This window comes from Gorilla gorilla, chromosome 18, assembly GCF_029281585.2.
Source record: "Gorilla gorilla gorilla isolate KB3781 chromosome 18, NHGRI_mGorGor1-v2.1_pri, whole genome shotgun sequence".
Lineage (NCBI taxonomy): Eukaryota > Metazoa > Chordata > Mammalia > Primates > Hominidae > Gorilla > Gorilla gorilla.
In genome coordinates this window covers 14,602,490-14,619,066 of record NC_073242.2, presented here as the reverse complement: position 1 = coordinate 14,619,066, position 16,577 = coordinate 14,602,490, and the positions used below count along the sequence as shown (strand labels likewise).

Sequence of the window (16,577 nt, the reverse complement as noted above, 5' to 3'; positions counted from 1 at the left end):
CAGGAAATAAGAGGAAAGGAAAGGAAAAGCTGCGTGCTTTGAAAGGAATCTCCCTCCGGCTCAAAGCCTCAGTCCTGGCCGGGCACGGTGGCTCACGCCTGTAATCCCAGCACTTTGGGAGGCCGAGGCAGGCGTATCACCTGAGATCAGGAGTTTGAGACCAGCCCGGCCAACATGGTGAAACCCCATTTCTACTAAAAATACACTTTCTTTTATTTACTCATCTGTAGTGAGAATCCTCAAAACTCCATCCCCTTGGAGCACCTCTGCATGGTGACCAGCTGGCTCTGTCCTGCCTCCTGCTGAGGCCCTTTTACCTCCGGAGGAACTGCACAGAGGCCTCCCCTCCAGAAGCAGCATTCCTCACAGGGGGGCCCTGAGAACCAGCAGCACAGAATCAGAATCACCTGAGGGATAGGTGAGACATGCAGATTCCTGGTCCTGAGGCCCTGCATGTTACCAGCCGTCATCCCCACAGGCCTCTGGGGCCTGCTAACAGTGGACAGTCACCACCCTGGGACCGTTCCCTGAGTGTGCTCCATCCCTTCCCTCCATGCTGCGCAAGTTCTGTCGCTGTCTGTATCTTCTCCAAATCAGTGGGTTCTGGCAACTACCAGGAAAAGTTAATGGGGAGGAGAACACTTCAGGGAAGGATGCACAGAAACCAAAACCCTACATTTGTAGATGTTTCCTGTTTCCTCCTGATGTCGGTAATCTTTTCTCATTCACTTTTATAGTCTTCTCACACACACACTCTGTCTCTGTCTCAGGAAATAAGAGGAAAGGAAAGGAAAGGAAAGCCAGTGTGCTTTGAAAGGAATCTCCCTTGGGCTCAAAACCTCAGTTCTGGCCATAATCCCAGCACTTTGGAAGGCCCAGGCAGGTGTATCACCTGAGGTCAGGAGTTTGAGACCAGCCTGACCAACATGGTGAAATGCTGCCGTCTCTTCCAAAAAGTACAAAAATTAGTCAGGCGTGGTGGTATGCACCTGTAATCCCAGCTACTCGGGAGGCTGAGGCAGGAGAATTACTTGAATTCAAGAGGTGGAGGTTGCAGTGAGCCAAGATCGCACCACTGCACTCCAGCCTGGGTAAAAGAGCAAAACTCCGTCTTTTAAAAACAAACAAACAAACAAAAACCTCAGTCCTGATTTGCAACGCTCAGCCCCATTCCAGGGGACTGGGGACTGTTCTTCCCCACTTCTGATGGCCTTCAGCCAGCGGGAGCCATGGGGCTGGACCCACCTTGTCCTGGTTCTCCAGTGAGTACACGTAGAGGGGCAGGAAGAGCCTGTTGAGCAGGTGGTCAGTGAGCACATCGTTGAGGAACTCACAGTTGATGATCAGGATGTCATTGAGATAGTGCAGGTGGTCTAGGTGCTCTGCCACCAGATCACTCAGTTTACCCCGATTCCGATGCCTGCCAGGAGAAATGACCACCTCAGCCTGGAGGACACCACTAGGAGCCTTTGAGCCTAACATCAATGGCCTGAGACTTAGGTCACTGTGAGTTCATCCACATATTTGAGTTAGTCTCAAGAGACACTTATCCTGGCCCCTACTGGGGAGATATACAAGGGAAAATGGGCAGGTTTACTGCAATCAATTTCAGGGGACTGCTGGGGTCTCCCAGAATGAGGTAAACAAAGCAAAATGCTGCTAAACTCTTCCAGCAAGCCACTGCATAAGCACAGCTACTAGCCACTCTGGCAAGATCCCCTGGCTCCCCTGACAAGCAGCACTAATGGAGCAATAAATCCACTGTAATTAAAATGCTCCAGAGGAGTTCTAAAGAGAAAAGCAGGCCTCCACAGCCGTGGCCACCCCAGTGGCCCTGACGACATGCAGACATAGAGCAAAGACATGACACCCCTCCCCCAGGCCCCTGCCCTGGAGGTCTCCGTCTCCCAGCAGTTAGCAACAGCATGCTGGGGATGGGGGGCCAGGGGGTAATGTCTCTTGGGTGGAGTCAGTCTCACACTCCAGAAACAGCTGGTGAGGACGCTTTCACCACCCCCAAGCAGTATGCAGCAAATGCTAGCTAGGCATTTTGTTTGTATTGTTGTTATTACCCAACTGATAGATGATCATTTTTGACAACAGCAAATTAAAATATAAAAGCAAATAGAATTCAAAGTCTCAAACCCACCACTAACAAATATCCACTATTAACATTTTGGGACTTATAACCCTAATGTCTGTTTTTTCTACATTTTTACCTCTCCTAGTAGTAGTCACATCTAAAATATAGATGTCACATTTCTATCCATCTAACTGTATATACTTGAAAAAAAAAAGTAAAAACAAGATCAATTCTGCTTCTTTTACATAATTCTGGATAATTATTCCTTTTATTTATTTATTATGATTTTTTGAGATAGGGTCTTGTTTTGTTACCTAGGCTGGAGTGCTGTGGCATGAGCACAGCTCGTTACAGCCTCAACCTCCCAGGTTCAAGGGATCCTCCCACCTCAGCCTCCAAAGTATCTCAGATTACAGGCACCTGCTACCATGCCCAACTATTTTTAAAAATTTTTCATAGAGGGTGGAGGGGTCTCACCATGTTGCCCACGCTGGTCTCAAACTCCTGGACTCAAGTGATCCTTCTGCCTCGGCCTCCCAAAGTGGTAGGATTACAGGCATGAACCACTGTGCCCAGCCAATTATTTCTTATACTTCAACAAGATATTTCAGCTGGGTGCAGTGGCTCATGTCTGTAATCCCAGCACTTTGGGAGGCCAAGGCAGGCAGATTGCTTTAGGTCAGGAGTTCGAGACCAGCCTGGCCAACATGGTGAAACCCGTCTCTACTAAAAATATTAAAAAAAAAATTAGCCAGGGGTGGTGGCATGCACCTGTAGTCCCAGCTATTCAGGAGGCCGAGGCACGAGAATCACTTGAATCCGGGAGATGGGTTGCAGTGAGCCAAGATTGCACTATTGCACTCCAGCCTGGGCGACAGAGCAAGACTCCATCTCAAAAAAGAAAAGAAAAAAGATATTTGGTAAATATTTATAGCAAATACATGTTGTAAAGCCTAACAGTATAATGAATGTCTATGAACCCACCGTGCGCCTGAGACCTAGAACATTTATGCACAATGTTTTGCACTCTTCTCCCACTTAATAAGATACTTTGGAACATTTTCTCTAACGGTATATTTAAAGTGCCTCACTTTTTAATACTTTGGTTTAAAAAATATCAAAGTAATATATGCAGCTAGGTTTAAAACTCAAATAGCATTGATAAGCTGATAATGAAAAAAGAGCAGCTCCTGGCCCAGGCTCGCCTCCTCCACTGTTTTTTTCTTTTCTTTGAGACAGCGTCTTGCTCTGTCACCCAGGCTGGAGTGCAGTGGTGCGATCTCAGCTCACTGCAACCTCCACCTCCTAGGTTCCAGCAATTCTCTTGCCTTGACCTCCCTAGTAGCTGGGATTACAGGGGTGCACTACCATGTCTGGCTAATTTTTGTATTTTTAGTAGAGATGGGGCCAGGCTGGTCTTCAACTCCTGGCCTCAAGTGATCTGCCCGCCTCAGCCTCCCAAAGTGCTGGGATTACAGGTGTGAGCCACTGCACCCAGCCCTCCTCTACTTCTCCTCACTGTCCAGAGGCAGTTACTTGTTTCTGCAGATAGTTCCTCCCATATTTCAAGAAAATCTGCATGGACTTCTATTTTGCAATTGAGCCATTTTAGGTATTATCTATTGACCTCCTGTTATGACAGAACTCTTCCATTCTCTCTGCCCCTTCCCCACAAGTAGTTATCAGTAATTGGGGGTGATGTCATAACATTCGCTGTGGAGCCAAATAGAGGACTATGATTTCATTTCCTTGCTTGTATAACTTTGTTCTTTCTATAGTTAAGTGTCTCATTATGTCTCGCATCCATGACTGTTTAAATCCATAAGGCTTCTAGCTTTCCCAATTGCTCCAATGGGTCTGCCCTGGTCCCTTTAGCATCCTGACCCCATCTAGGTGCACCTCTCACTAGGCCTGGGCAAAGCTGTCACCCTGGAGCAGTGGTTCTCAAGTGAGGGTGAATTTGCCTTAAAGGGGACATTTGGCAATGTCTGGGGACATTTTTGGTTGGTACGACTGGGGAGGGGTGCTACTGGCATCTAGCAGGTAGAGAGGCTGGAGATGTTGCTAAAAATCCTACAACGCACAGGACAGCCCCCCCAACAATGGTACCCAGTTCAAGAGGTCAATAGAGCCAAGGGAAAGAAATCCTGCTCTGGAACTTCTAATCATCCCTTTGAGGACAAAACCACCATCCTAATCTCTTTTTTAAAAGAGATTTATTGAAGTATAATTCACATTCCATAACATTCAATTATTTAAAGTACACAATGTAATGGTTTTCGGTAGAGTCACAGAGTTGCCTGACCATGATCACAGTCAATTTTAGAACATTGTTATCCCCCCTGCAAAAAAAAGCACCTTATGGCTGGGTACAGTGGCTCACACCTGTAATCCCAGCACTTCTGGGAGGCCCAGGTGGGCAGATCATGAGGTCAGGAGTTCAAGACTAGCCTAGCCAACACGGTGAAACCCTGTCTCTACTAAAAATACAAAAATTAGCCAGGCGTGGTGGTGCATGCCTGTAATCCCAGCTACTCCAGAGGCTGAGGCAGAAGAATCACTTGAATCCAGGAGGCAGAGGTGCAGTGAGCCAAGATTGTACCACTGCACTCCAGCCTGGGAGACAGAGCAAGACTCTGTCTCAAAAAAGAAAAAAAAAAAAAAAAAAGCAAGCAGCCCCTTACTTGGCCGGATGTGTGGCTCATATCTGTAATCCTAGCAGTTTGGGAGGCCGAGACAGGAGGATTGCTTGAGCCCAGGAATGCAAGATCGGCCTGGGCAACATGACGAAACCCCATCTCTACTAAAAATCAAAAAAATTAGCTGGGCATGGTGGCACAGGCCTGGTGGTCTTAGCTACCTGGGAGGCTGAGGCGGGAGGAATGCTTAAACCTAGGAGGTCGAGGCTGCAGTGAGCCATGATCACCCCACTGCTCTCCAGCCTGGGTGACAGAACAATACTCTGTCTCAAAAAAGAAAAAAAAGCCCTATACTCATTAGCAGTTGCTTCCTATGTCCCCACACAACATCCTGGCCCTAGGAAACCACGAATCTACTTTCTGCCCCTATAGATTCACCTATTCTGGGCATTTCACTAGGCATAATGCTTTTGAGGTTCATCTACGCCACACCAAGTGTCAGCACTTCATTCCTTTTTATCACCAAACACTATTCCATCATACAGACAGACTACATTTTGTTAATGCATTCGTCAGCTGACAGAGCCCCTTGACCTTCTCACCAGCTGCGTAGCAGCCCCATCTATGGCTGTACTGAATTGATTTACCCCGCCTGCTCTGGGAGGTGTCTGAGTTGTTTCCAGCATTTCATTATTACAAATAGGTGAGCAGGACCTTTTACAGTACGGAAGTCCATGCTCTGCCTACACAGAGGTAGGGAAGTGCGGTTCTTGTGTTTATTTTTCCTTGATGAAAACAGAATTCTCCCCTAACCACCCTGTCTATCTACTGAGTGGCCCTGGGAGTCTCACTTACTCCTCATCAGTCTGCACGCAGTCATCGAGTTCGATCACATGGCTCCCAATGAACCAGACCAAATTGGAGAAGTAAGGAACAGCAGTTTTATCTCGGATGTAGTGCAGCATGGCCTGGTTATCCACTGAGAAAATTCACAGAAGAAAAAAAAAGTCAAGCTACCAAAAATAACTTGGGGAAGATTAAAAAAAAAACAAAAACAAAGCAAAACCCAAAAACCACAATGAAAAAGCCCTCTGCTATAATCTGAAATTGTCTGTCTTTCCTGGAAATACTTAAAAATGTTTATCTTATTCATAAAACTATAGTCATCAAGGCAGTTCTTATGATATTTTATACTTAAAAATAAATTAGTTGGGCTAAACATTAATGGTGCATGGGAGAGCCTACTTATCAGTAGCAGACTGAGCTAGACTACACTGAGAATTACACCATTCTCAAGCAAGGTATTTACATATAAGGGTAGATTAAGAAAGCAGAAAACCAGAGGTTAATAACTTACATGACACTGGAATAAGGAACACAGGAATCGTCATTGAAGGAAAAGCAAAAAACAGACAACAGTTAACAGGGTTAGGACCTGGGAAGGTGAGAAAGCTGCTCAGAGGGAGAGAGACTAGGGCGGGAGGCATCTGCACAGAGAGATAAGGTTAGAAGGAGACAGGAGAAAACAGAGCAGGAGGCAGCAGAACCAACTGTGGCTTGGACCAGGGTCACAATCTTACGAGCCTGCCACGTTGGCTAGTTGCCAGAGGTCCAGCATGTGACCTGGGAGCACGGGCCTTGACCCCAAAGGGGCAGCTGCTTCTGTGCCAGCTGACCCCCCCAACTGCAGGACTGTGGGCCTTGACTAGCCAAATCTACATCTTCAAGGTGCAAATCCAGATTATCATGGAAGATCTCCCAATTTTTAAATACTGGCAACTACATATTTTTTCAAAAACTAAGCCAATTAAAACATGTCTGATGGCTGGATATGGCCCACAGGTCCTCAGTTTGCGACCCCTGGGTGGGTCCAGTTGGGCTGTTAGAAAGGTTCTTAAATTTAATGTAAGCCCAGTGCTAGGCTGGAGTGAGTCCCTGAGAAGCCCCCACCCTCATTAGGGAGTAATAACATTTTGGCTCATGAAAGTCAAAGCCCTTTCATCCCTGAGAAAATAGTCCTATCTCCACTGTGGTGACGCCGGGGAAAATAACCCAGGAATTAGGCAGAGAACTTCCAAGCATCGCCTTGGAAGGGCAATTCCAGTTCAGGAAACTTGTGGCCAGGCAGCCTTTGTGTCAGTGCAGCGGAGAGTGGGGGAATGGCTTTTTCCCTGGGGCAATGTTTTGGGCATTAAGAACATCTTGAGAGGAAGGAGGAATTGTTAGTGCTGGGCTTTGCAGCCTGTTGGGAATACAACATTGCCCCCTGCTGTTCACAACGTGACATGCTTTTATATATTACTTAAAAGTCAAATTACCCCTTAGGTGTATTAAAGTATATTTCACAAGCCAAGACACAAAAATTTAAATGACACATTAAAAAGACAACTTTGCTTTCTCAAATTCTAAAACATAGCCACTCTGAATCCCACACGTGCCTCTCAGGACATCCTACCTCTATGTAGCAGCATGAGCAAGACTTCGACATGCCTGGAGAAGGCAAGGATTTCCATGAGCGGCCAGCTAAATGCTAGGGGATTCCAAGTTTTTCATGAGAGAAGCTGCCACGGCTCATCATCAATGTGCTCCCTCGTGACAATCGGAGAACGGTACGCACACACACGGGAGTGAGCGCTTGCTGCCAAGTCAGAAATCAGCTGAGACACAAGCCCATGAGGACACTTACCTTTATAGACATTCAAAGTTATGGTTCTTACAGCAATTCTAACCATGCTTTCAGGGTGGTTGAAAAACTTGATGGCTTCTGTGTACAGGGCAAAGTCATTGGTGTGCTAAAACAAAAGAAATAATGAAAACAAATTATAAGCCCATAAGCCAGGCCTGGCCCCACCCCAACTCTCTGAATTCCATCAGAGACTTCAGAAAAAGACAAAAAAAAAAAAAAAAAAGTTGCCAATGTGAACCGTAAGTCAGTGGTTCATTCCCAATGGGGCATGTAGAAAGGGACAGGAAGGCAAAGCCATGGAAGAAACAGAAGAGTCCAAGTCCGTGTGGTGGTGCACACCCATAGTACCAGCTACTTGGGAGAGGCCGAGGTGGGAGGTTGGCTTGAGCCCAGGAGTTGGAGGCTGCAGTGAGATGTGATCGTGCCACTGCACGCCAGGCTGGGCAACAGAGCAAGACCCTGTCTCAAAAAAAGAAAAAAGAAAAAAGAGCAGTAGTAGTGGTAGTAGTAGTAATCACTGATTGATTGGCTGGGAGTGGTGGCTCATGCCCAGAATCCCAGCACTTTGGGAGGCCAAGGAGGGAGGATTGCTTGAGGTCAGGAGTTTTGAGACCAGCCTGGGCAATGTGACGAGACCTCATCTCTACTTTGAAAATTATAATTAAAAAGAAAATGAGTCCAGATAATGTCAGACCTGGGTTCATTACCCATTCTACCACTTCTAACCTGTGCAATGCAGTATTTCTAAACCTCTGTTTCTACATCTATAACATGGGGATAATAACATCTACTTTATGGTTTCCAGATTAAATGAGATCATTTCTGGTCTTGTGCTTATCCCAGCACCTGACACCTAAGAAGTACTCAGTGGGATGCAGGGAAACATGAGGGGAAGGCTGGTGGGAACCTTCTGAGAAAGTTTTCTCTGGAAGTTAAAAAGGGACACAAGAAGGGAAGTGATCTCATCAGGCATTCTGGCAGTGGCAGCCACCCTGTGACCATGAGGGGTTGAACCTGAGGATGGATGCCAGCTGTATAGTCAGCAGAGCAGCAAGATGGGAAAGCCTGGGTCCTCGCTGATACTGTTGAACCACAGGATGAACCAGCCCCAGCACGACCAGTGCCTGGACCTTTTGGTATGGGTGATACATTGACCCTATTGTTCAAACCCCTTTTAGGTGTGAGGACAGGAGCAATTTATTTATTTAAGTTGTTCATTTTAATAATTCTCCCAAAGAATGTCAGGGACATTATCTTATCAACAATAGCAACGTCTATGATTTTAGGGAGCTATGTACATACTGGCACTTTGAAGACATCATCTCATTTAATTCAACCCCTAATAACCCTACAAGATGTATATTCTTATCCCCATTTCTCAGATGAGGAAACTGAGGTTCAGAAAGGGACTGGGACTTCCTTAAGGTGACATAGCAGGGAAGTGACAAAACCAGCCCTGACTGGAGTTCCTGTTTTTCCCACAGGGCAACACTTCCCCAAGACAACATCTGGGCATGTCTCCTCTCTACCAAGCATAAAGCTCTCAGAACAAATTGAATTTTACATTAACAATGGAAAGGCTGGCCAGGTGCTGTGGCTCACGCCTGTAATCCTAACACTTTGGGAGGCCAAGGTAGGATCGCATGTGCCCCGGAAGTTCAAGGCCAACCTGGGAAACATAGTAAGACCCTGTCTCTACAAAGAATTACATTTTTTTAACAGAAAGGTAACTTATTTAATTAAAAAAATTTTTTAAACATGCCAAAGTCAAAAGTGTTGCCATGAAAATCATAATAAGCATATAAGAGCTTTGTAAACAGACACAAGACCATCCAGATATAAGGCGCTGCCGGAAAAAAAAAAAAAAAAAGCCACGTGTGGCTTTACACCTACACGTGCCCCTCTGGCAATTACTTACCTCATTATAAAAGAAATGGACAGTGTGGTTGTTGAGTTTTAACGAAAGTGTTTTCAGGAACGATATATAATAGGCCATAATCTCCTCATCAGAAAAGTCAAATTTATGAACGATGATAGAATTTACGTAGTTATTTGAGAGCAAATAATCTAGAGGGAGAAAAAAACAAAACAGGTTAACTCATGCTGGAGGAAAGATAAGCCAGGTAACAAGCAGATGACCACGTTAATGTACTTGAATCAGGTAAGCCTCTGGGTTGCTGGGATTAAACACACTAACTGGGAAGAGCTTAACTTTTAACCAGCAAAGAGATCATCTTCAATGTACAGTCACCAGGAAGTTCAAAGGCATCACCAGAGAAGAGCCCTTCCCCGCCCTCCCACACCAAATAAAAAAAAGACACTCCAACATTTTCTTTTCATTGATGGCAAAGTGCAACAAAGAGCTGGGAGTAGGGGGAGATTAGCTGGTGTGTGGGCATTTTCACAAACCACCCATGAATGAGGGTAAAAAGCTGCCCCCTTCTGCCATCACAAATCACATCATCAACTCTGAAGGCCACAACAGGCCACACTAGGGTTTTTTTCCTCCTTATATAGCAACATGATTTCATAAAGGTCCCTTTCTGCTGAATCCCTACTACATGCCGGCCACTAGGCTGAGTGCTTTACATGACCATTAACCATCACATGATCCTGCTCATTCTTCCCATTTTGCAGATGAGCAAAAACATCTCGGAGATGTTAACTTACCCGTGCACAGAGACAGTCACAGAGAAGGGATTCAAACTTAGGTCTGATGTCAGAGTTTGTCATGCATTATGGGGGCCCAACAATGAAAACTGGGTGATGAGGGCCCAAGGGCACTGGGGTCAACTGAAGAGCAACCCCATTCCCCAGCTCCCAGCGCCTGGCCCTGCAGAAATGCAGGCCAGTATGGCGAGAGCTTTCAACAGTGAAGAGAGGCAAAATCAGATTCCAACACTGCATCTCCTGATCCTGACATGTTTGCCACTGAAATAAACTAGCTTTTAAAGCTGTGCTGGCCGGCAAAAACATGTCTACCAGCCAGCTGCAGCCTATGGCCTGCAGTTTGATATCTCAGTGTTGGGCCCTTGCCAGGCATATTTCCCTCTGTGTTCTTACCAGCCACCCTGCAAGGCAGGCACTGCTGTCCCATCGCCTGTCCTTTGGAATGTTGTGTGAGCGCTGCACCAGCTCACCTGCCCGGCCCCCAGGACAGCTAAAGGCAGAACACGATTCACACCTGCTGGGGGCATGGTTTGGAGCCTCGCTACTCAGAGTCTTGTCCTCAGATGGCGAGCACAGCAACCCTGGAGCTTGTCAGACCTGTAGGATCTTGGGCCCCGGCCCTGCGCCACGGAGTCAGAATCTCCAGGGGTGGGCCCAGCACTCTGCATGTGAGAAGAGCGCAGGGCTCCCCATGCGTGCTCGTGTTTGGGAAGCTCTGGGTTTAATCGTGGACTTGGACTGGCCTGCTTGTGTCCACATCTCGCCCCTGCCACTTCCTAGCTGTGCTGTGACCTTGGGCAAACTGCTGACCCTCCCCACGCCCCAGTTTTATGAAGCCAAAACTTCCTCATGAAGTAGTGGTAAGGGTTAATGGAGAAAATGCACAGAAAGCACTCAGGACAGTAGTAGTAGTCACTGATTCACTGGCTGTGTGAATGGACAGCATGGGCCGCAATGCAAGCACTCGATAATGTTAACTGCCATTCTTCTTCTTCTTATTACTATTACTCGGAGATTCAAAATCTCAGCTTTAGCCAGGTGTGATGGTGTGCACCTGTGGTCCCAGCTTGAGGCCAGGAGTTCAAGGCTGCAGTGAGCCATGATCGTATCACTGGAGACTAGCCTAGGCGACAGGGTGAGACCTGTCTCTAAAAACAAAACAAACAAAGAAAATCTCTACCATATTCCAGGACTGAAAACAGTTGCTCTTGGGTGAAGAGGAAATAAACCATTAAGTTATTTGGAGCCGTCGAGGTACCTAACTGAGGTCGATCAAAGTCAAACTCAACAGTCTGTTGGGAATCATCAAAAACACCACAAAGAGGAATCTGGGAGCCCGGGATCGTGACGGAAGCCACAGTGTGGGCCTGTGGCGTGGTCCTCCTTGGAAGTCAGTTCTCCGGGAAAGCCACTGCATTCAGAAAAGCCACTGTGCACTCTGAGCAGGCATGGCAGACAGGCTGTGCGGTCTGTAGTCTTAGAAGAGCAGTTTTCAAAATCGCTTGCTCATAACACTACTGAGGCAGTGCTTGGGGATCCCTCCAAGCAAGGAGTCAATGGGTCTAAGGCAGAATCTTAGGAATCTTAATGTTTTTAAAGATGGGGTTATGTATATCACAAATCCTAAGTGGACAGCTTGACATATGTGGAAATATACACACACATACATGTATGATATGGTTTGGCTATGTCCCCAACTAAGTCTCATCTTGAATTGTAGTTCCCATAATCCCCACGTGTTGTGGGAGGAATCAGGTGGAGATAATTGAATCATGGGGGTGGTTTCCCCCATCCTGTTCTCCTGATAGTGAGTTCTCAGGAGATGTGATGGTTTTGTAAGTGGCTTCCCCCTTTGCTGAGCACTCATTCTTCTCCTTGCTGCTGCCATGTGAAGAAGGATGTGTTTGCTTCCCCTTCTGCCATGATTGTAAGTTTCCTGAGGCCTCCCCAGCAGTGCTGAGCTGTAAGTCAATGAAACCTCTTTCCCTTATAAAGTACCCAGCCTCGGGTATATCTATGTATAAAACACATAGATACATAACCCTAAGTGCCCAGCATGATGAATTTTTACATATACACACGGTGTAAGCACCATCCAGATCCCAAATCTGACATTCCCAGCTCTCCAGAAGGCTTCCTCAGGCCCCTGCCCAGTCAGTACCCGCTACCCCAACGCAATCCTTATTCTGCTTCTAGCACATCACTCGTTTTGCCTGTCCATGAACCTTATCTAATGGAAGCAGACAGTACGCACACTTCCTATGTCTGGCCCCTTTCGCTTATTACCACATCTGAGGGCTTTCCAGGTTGCTGTGTATGCAATGGTAGTAGTTCATTCCTTCTTTCCTTTTCCTTTTTCTTTTCTTTTTTGCTATATAGTATTACATTCTCTGAATAGTCCACAGTTTGTTTATCCACCTGGAGTCTAACATGGGTATCGTGTCACCCAGGTGATTCTGATACCCAGAGCACTTCTTTTTCTTTCTGTGTCATTCTGGCTCTTGCTGGGGGAGAAGTAGGGAGGGGTAATGGGCTGGCAGGATAAGGAGCTGTTGGGGTGTCTTACTGAGCCCTGCTGTGACTGGTTAGTGGCTTCCAGACCACCAGCAGCACAGACACCATACTGGGAGCTTCAGATGTGCAACTGTGAGTCTCTCAGCTGTACCCTGGAGCTGGAACAGCGACAGGCTCCCTCTACTCCCCAGCAGGGACTTTTCCAGGGCCTCCAAGAGATGACTCTGTGGGTGGTGGGGGGCCACCATAGGACAGTTGGAGGTGCCTCTATTATCAGGCTGGGATTTTTCTACTACCCCCTCACTATGTGGCTGACTTTCTGTGGTATCCTTTTCTAATAAACCCGGGAGCCTGTACGTAATCTCAGTCTCTCGGGACTCTGTCACTTAGGTCACTAACCCCAACAGGCAACAGGTGCATTTGTGAAATGGTAGCTTGTAATAGTGAAAAGCTGGAAACCACCTAAATGCCCGTGGTCAGGTTAAATAGATTATAGCACAACAAGCTGCCACTCCTAAACCAAACCAGGCAGGGTTACAGAACAGGACAATGAGATCTAAGATACACTGGGAAGGTGGGAAAAAGAAAAGCAAACAGCAGAATGGCTGGTGCACAATGGACTGTTAGGGTTGAATTCTGCAGAAACTTGACTTTACATTTTTCTAACATTTGGCTTTTTGTTATTTAACAATGAGGACATTTTTTCTTCTGTGATTAGAAAATAAAAATAAAAGCAAAGGTCTTCTATCCTCCTCACCCCTTACCAATCCAAGTTCTGTAAACGTGCAATGATTTCTACCCTTTTTGCAGGGCTTATAAAAGCACTGTGGTGAAGGGGCTATAAAGCCAGGGGCATCTGCCTGGGTTTCCCACAGCAGGGCACCCTTTTTGGTGCCAGGACAAGAAAAGCCACGCATACTGCATGATCTCACTTACAGGGAGAATCTAAGACAGTCAAATTCATAGAAGCAGAGAGTCAAAGGGTGGTTACCAGGGACTGGGGAGGAGGGAAATGGGGAGACGCTGATCAAAGGGTACCATGCACGATGAGTAAGTTCCGGAGCTCTCATGTACAGCACAGTGACTACAGGTCATCCTACTGTGTTACAGACTTGAAATCTGCTAACAGATCTACTGCATATTTTCATCACACAATGTGCACACACAACCCCCCCCCAAAACACACACAAAAGTGAGGTGATGGATATGTTAATTCACTTGATTGCCATGATTATTTCACAATGTACACATTTTTTTGTGTATATGTATATATTAAATCAAGTTGTACACATTAAATATATACAATTTTTAAAAGCCACATAATTCAGAGAAACACTCTAAAAGCCGTAAGTTTTGATTGCCCCACCCCCATCTCAATCCACTCACCCCGTGCCTAGCTGGACTGAGAGGCTTCCCAGGGCAGGGACACTGAGGGTGATGTTGCCTTAAAGGATAAAACCGACACCATGGCCATGTCCTATCTGCCAGACCCTGTGCCTCGCTCTGAACACCTGCTCTCACGCTCACGCCCAGCCACTCTATGCTGCAGCCACTGTGCTCTCCTCTTGACAGATGCACAAACAGCAGCTCGGAGCCTTCACTGTCCAGGCATGTGCAGGGAGCGAGTGTGGGGCAGAACTGGGCCTGGGACCTGGTTCAGTCTGAGTCGAGGGCCTGTGCCACTGAGCTGGATCTTCCCCTCAGAGCTTTTAGAAACCGCAGTCATTTCACATCCAGTGAAACAGGCGCTGGTAACAAGGGAAACCATTTAGGGAGACAGGAGTCGGCCCACATTTGTCAACTTGCGGTCACTGGGAAGCGTAAGGCGTCTCTGAGGCAGCAGCACCACCTAGCGGCGGCTGCGAGAGCCATCACTCAGCAGCCCTTTCACCTCTCCCTCTTGGCCAGAGGAATGCCACCATCTCTACCTCTTTCTGCCCACTGCAGACTTTTTTCAGACCTGTCCTGGGGACTTAGAGCCTGCCTTTGATATAGACATTTGGCCACTTGTCCCCCACTTCTGGCGGGCAGGGCCAGGGCTTGGTGAAGTCACCTTGGAATAACAAAGCTAGCAGTCTATCGTGGAGGATTAAGAACCAAACCAGGGTTTCTCAGCCTCGGCACTGGGGACAATTTGGGCTGGGTAATTCCCTGTTGTGGGGGGCCTGTCCTTAGCAGCACCCCTACCCTCTACCCACTAGATGTCAGCAGCACCCCCAAGAATGTTTTTAGATGATGCCAAATGTCCCCTCACTGAAGACCACTGAGCTAATCGCCTGGGATGAAACCCCTTCTCTATTCTGGCTTTGCTAGAGCTGGCGCCTGGGTGTTAAAATGAAAGCACTGACGGCACCTGCCTCTCAGGGGTGGTTATTACGGATGACGAAACTGAGGCTTAGTGAGGGCAGGTAAGAAGTTCGGAGTCACACACTCACTAGCTAGATGGAGGGACTGAAGCAGGAGGGTTGGTACCAATGCACACACCCTTGCCTGCCCTCTGGCAGAGGTCTTCCTTGTCTTACTTCTTCCAGTGCTTATTCCATTGGCTGATGATTCAGCGACCCCAACTCTTTAATAGCAAGTCATAAAGAAGAACTGCAAACACCCCCAGCATCATCAGCAGAGGGGAACACTCTCATAGTACCCACCACACAGAAACAAACACAGGGTTAGGGACTGAACTACGTCCCCCTCAGGTTCTTACATTGAAGCTCTAACCCCCATCGTGGCTGTATTTGAAGACAGGGCCTTTGGCGAGGTAATTAAGGTTAATGAGGTCATAAGGGTGGGGGCTCTCATCCAATAGGACTGGCGTCCCCATAGAAGGAGGAAGAGACACCAGCTAGCACTCTCTCAATTTCTCTCCACTCACACACAGATGAAAGGCCATGCACAGCAAGAGGGTGGCCGTCTGCAAGCCAGGAAGAGAGCCCTCACTAGAAACCAACCCTGCTGGCAACCTGATCTTGAACTTTTTTTTTTTTGTTAGAGACAAGGTCTTGCTCTGTCACCCAGGCTGGAGTGCAGTGGCACAATCACGGCTCACTGCAACCTCGACTTCCTTGACTTAAGCAATCTTCCTGCCTCAGCCTCCTGAGTAGCTGGGACTACAGGTGCACACCACCACACCCAGCTAATTTTTGTGGTGTTTTGTAGAGACGGGGTTTCACCTTGTTGTCCAGGCTGTTCTCAAACTCCTGAGCTCAAGTGATCTGCCCACCTTGGCCTCCTAAGTGCTGGGGTTACAGGGATGAGATACCATGCCTGGCCAATCTTGGACTTCAACGCTCCAGAACAGTGAGAAAACAAATCTCTACTGTTTAACCCACTCAGTCTATGGTATTTTGTTAGGATAGCCTGAGCCGACGAATAGTAAGCGCAGACACAGAAAACCACGCCCAACTTCACCCTGCTACATGCACAGCAGCACAGAGGCAAATACCAAGGAATGTCCTTACAAAGTGAGGTCTCGTGACTGATGTTCTCAAAGAGGATGTTCAAGGTCTGCAGCAGCTGAACGCACACGTAACGGCCCGACTTTTGCCGCAAGATGTTCAAGAAGAAAACAAACATATTCTTCTCCAGGAAGAAGCTGGGGAGAGAATGGAAAAGCATCAGTGGCTTGCTTCCACATGTGGAAACAGAAATTATTATCTGGTTTCATTCACAACACAAGTATTAGATTCACCCCTCTCCCCCAAGGTATCTGCACAGGTCATGCCACCCATTGTCACCCGCCACAACTGGAATTCCCAGCAAAGGAATAAGATAATTATGAGTATTAAATGAGTTTTAGAGCTGGGCACAGTGGCTCATGCCTGCAATCCCAGTACTTTGGGAGGCTGAGGCAGGATGATCGCTTGAGGCCAGTTCAAGACCCAGCCTGGGCAAAATAACGAGACCCCTACCTCTACAGAGAAGAAAAAAAAAAATAGGTGGTGGTGCATGCCTGAAGTGCCAGCTACTCAGGAGGCTAAGGTGGGAG

At 47.2% G+C, this 16,577-nt stretch overlaps 1 protein-coding gene across 10 annotated transcripts in view; it reads right to left on the bottom strand.

Annotated features, from left to right (window-relative positions):
* The window catches only part of CLEC16A (C-type lectin domain containing 16A), a 237,361-nt gene that overhangs the window by 203,089 nt on the left and 17,695 nt on the right, over positions 1–16,577 (bottom strand). For all 10 annotated transcript variants that reach the window (XM_055365296.2, XM_019012487.3, XM_055365306.2 and 7 more), the window contains exons 3-7: positions 16,051–16,184; positions 9,327–9,475; positions 7,409–7,514; positions 5,578–5,701; positions 1,246–1,420 (exon numbers count right to left, since the gene is read on the bottom strand). In XM_055365296.2, coding sequence (XP_055221271.1) covers positions 1,246–1,420; positions 5,578–5,701; positions 7,409–7,514; positions 9,327–9,475; positions 16,051–16,184 — 688 coding nt within the window. The remainder of the gene's footprint in view (positions 1–1,245; positions 1,421–5,577; positions 5,702–7,408; positions 7,515–9,326; positions 9,476–16,050; positions 16,185–16,577) is intronic.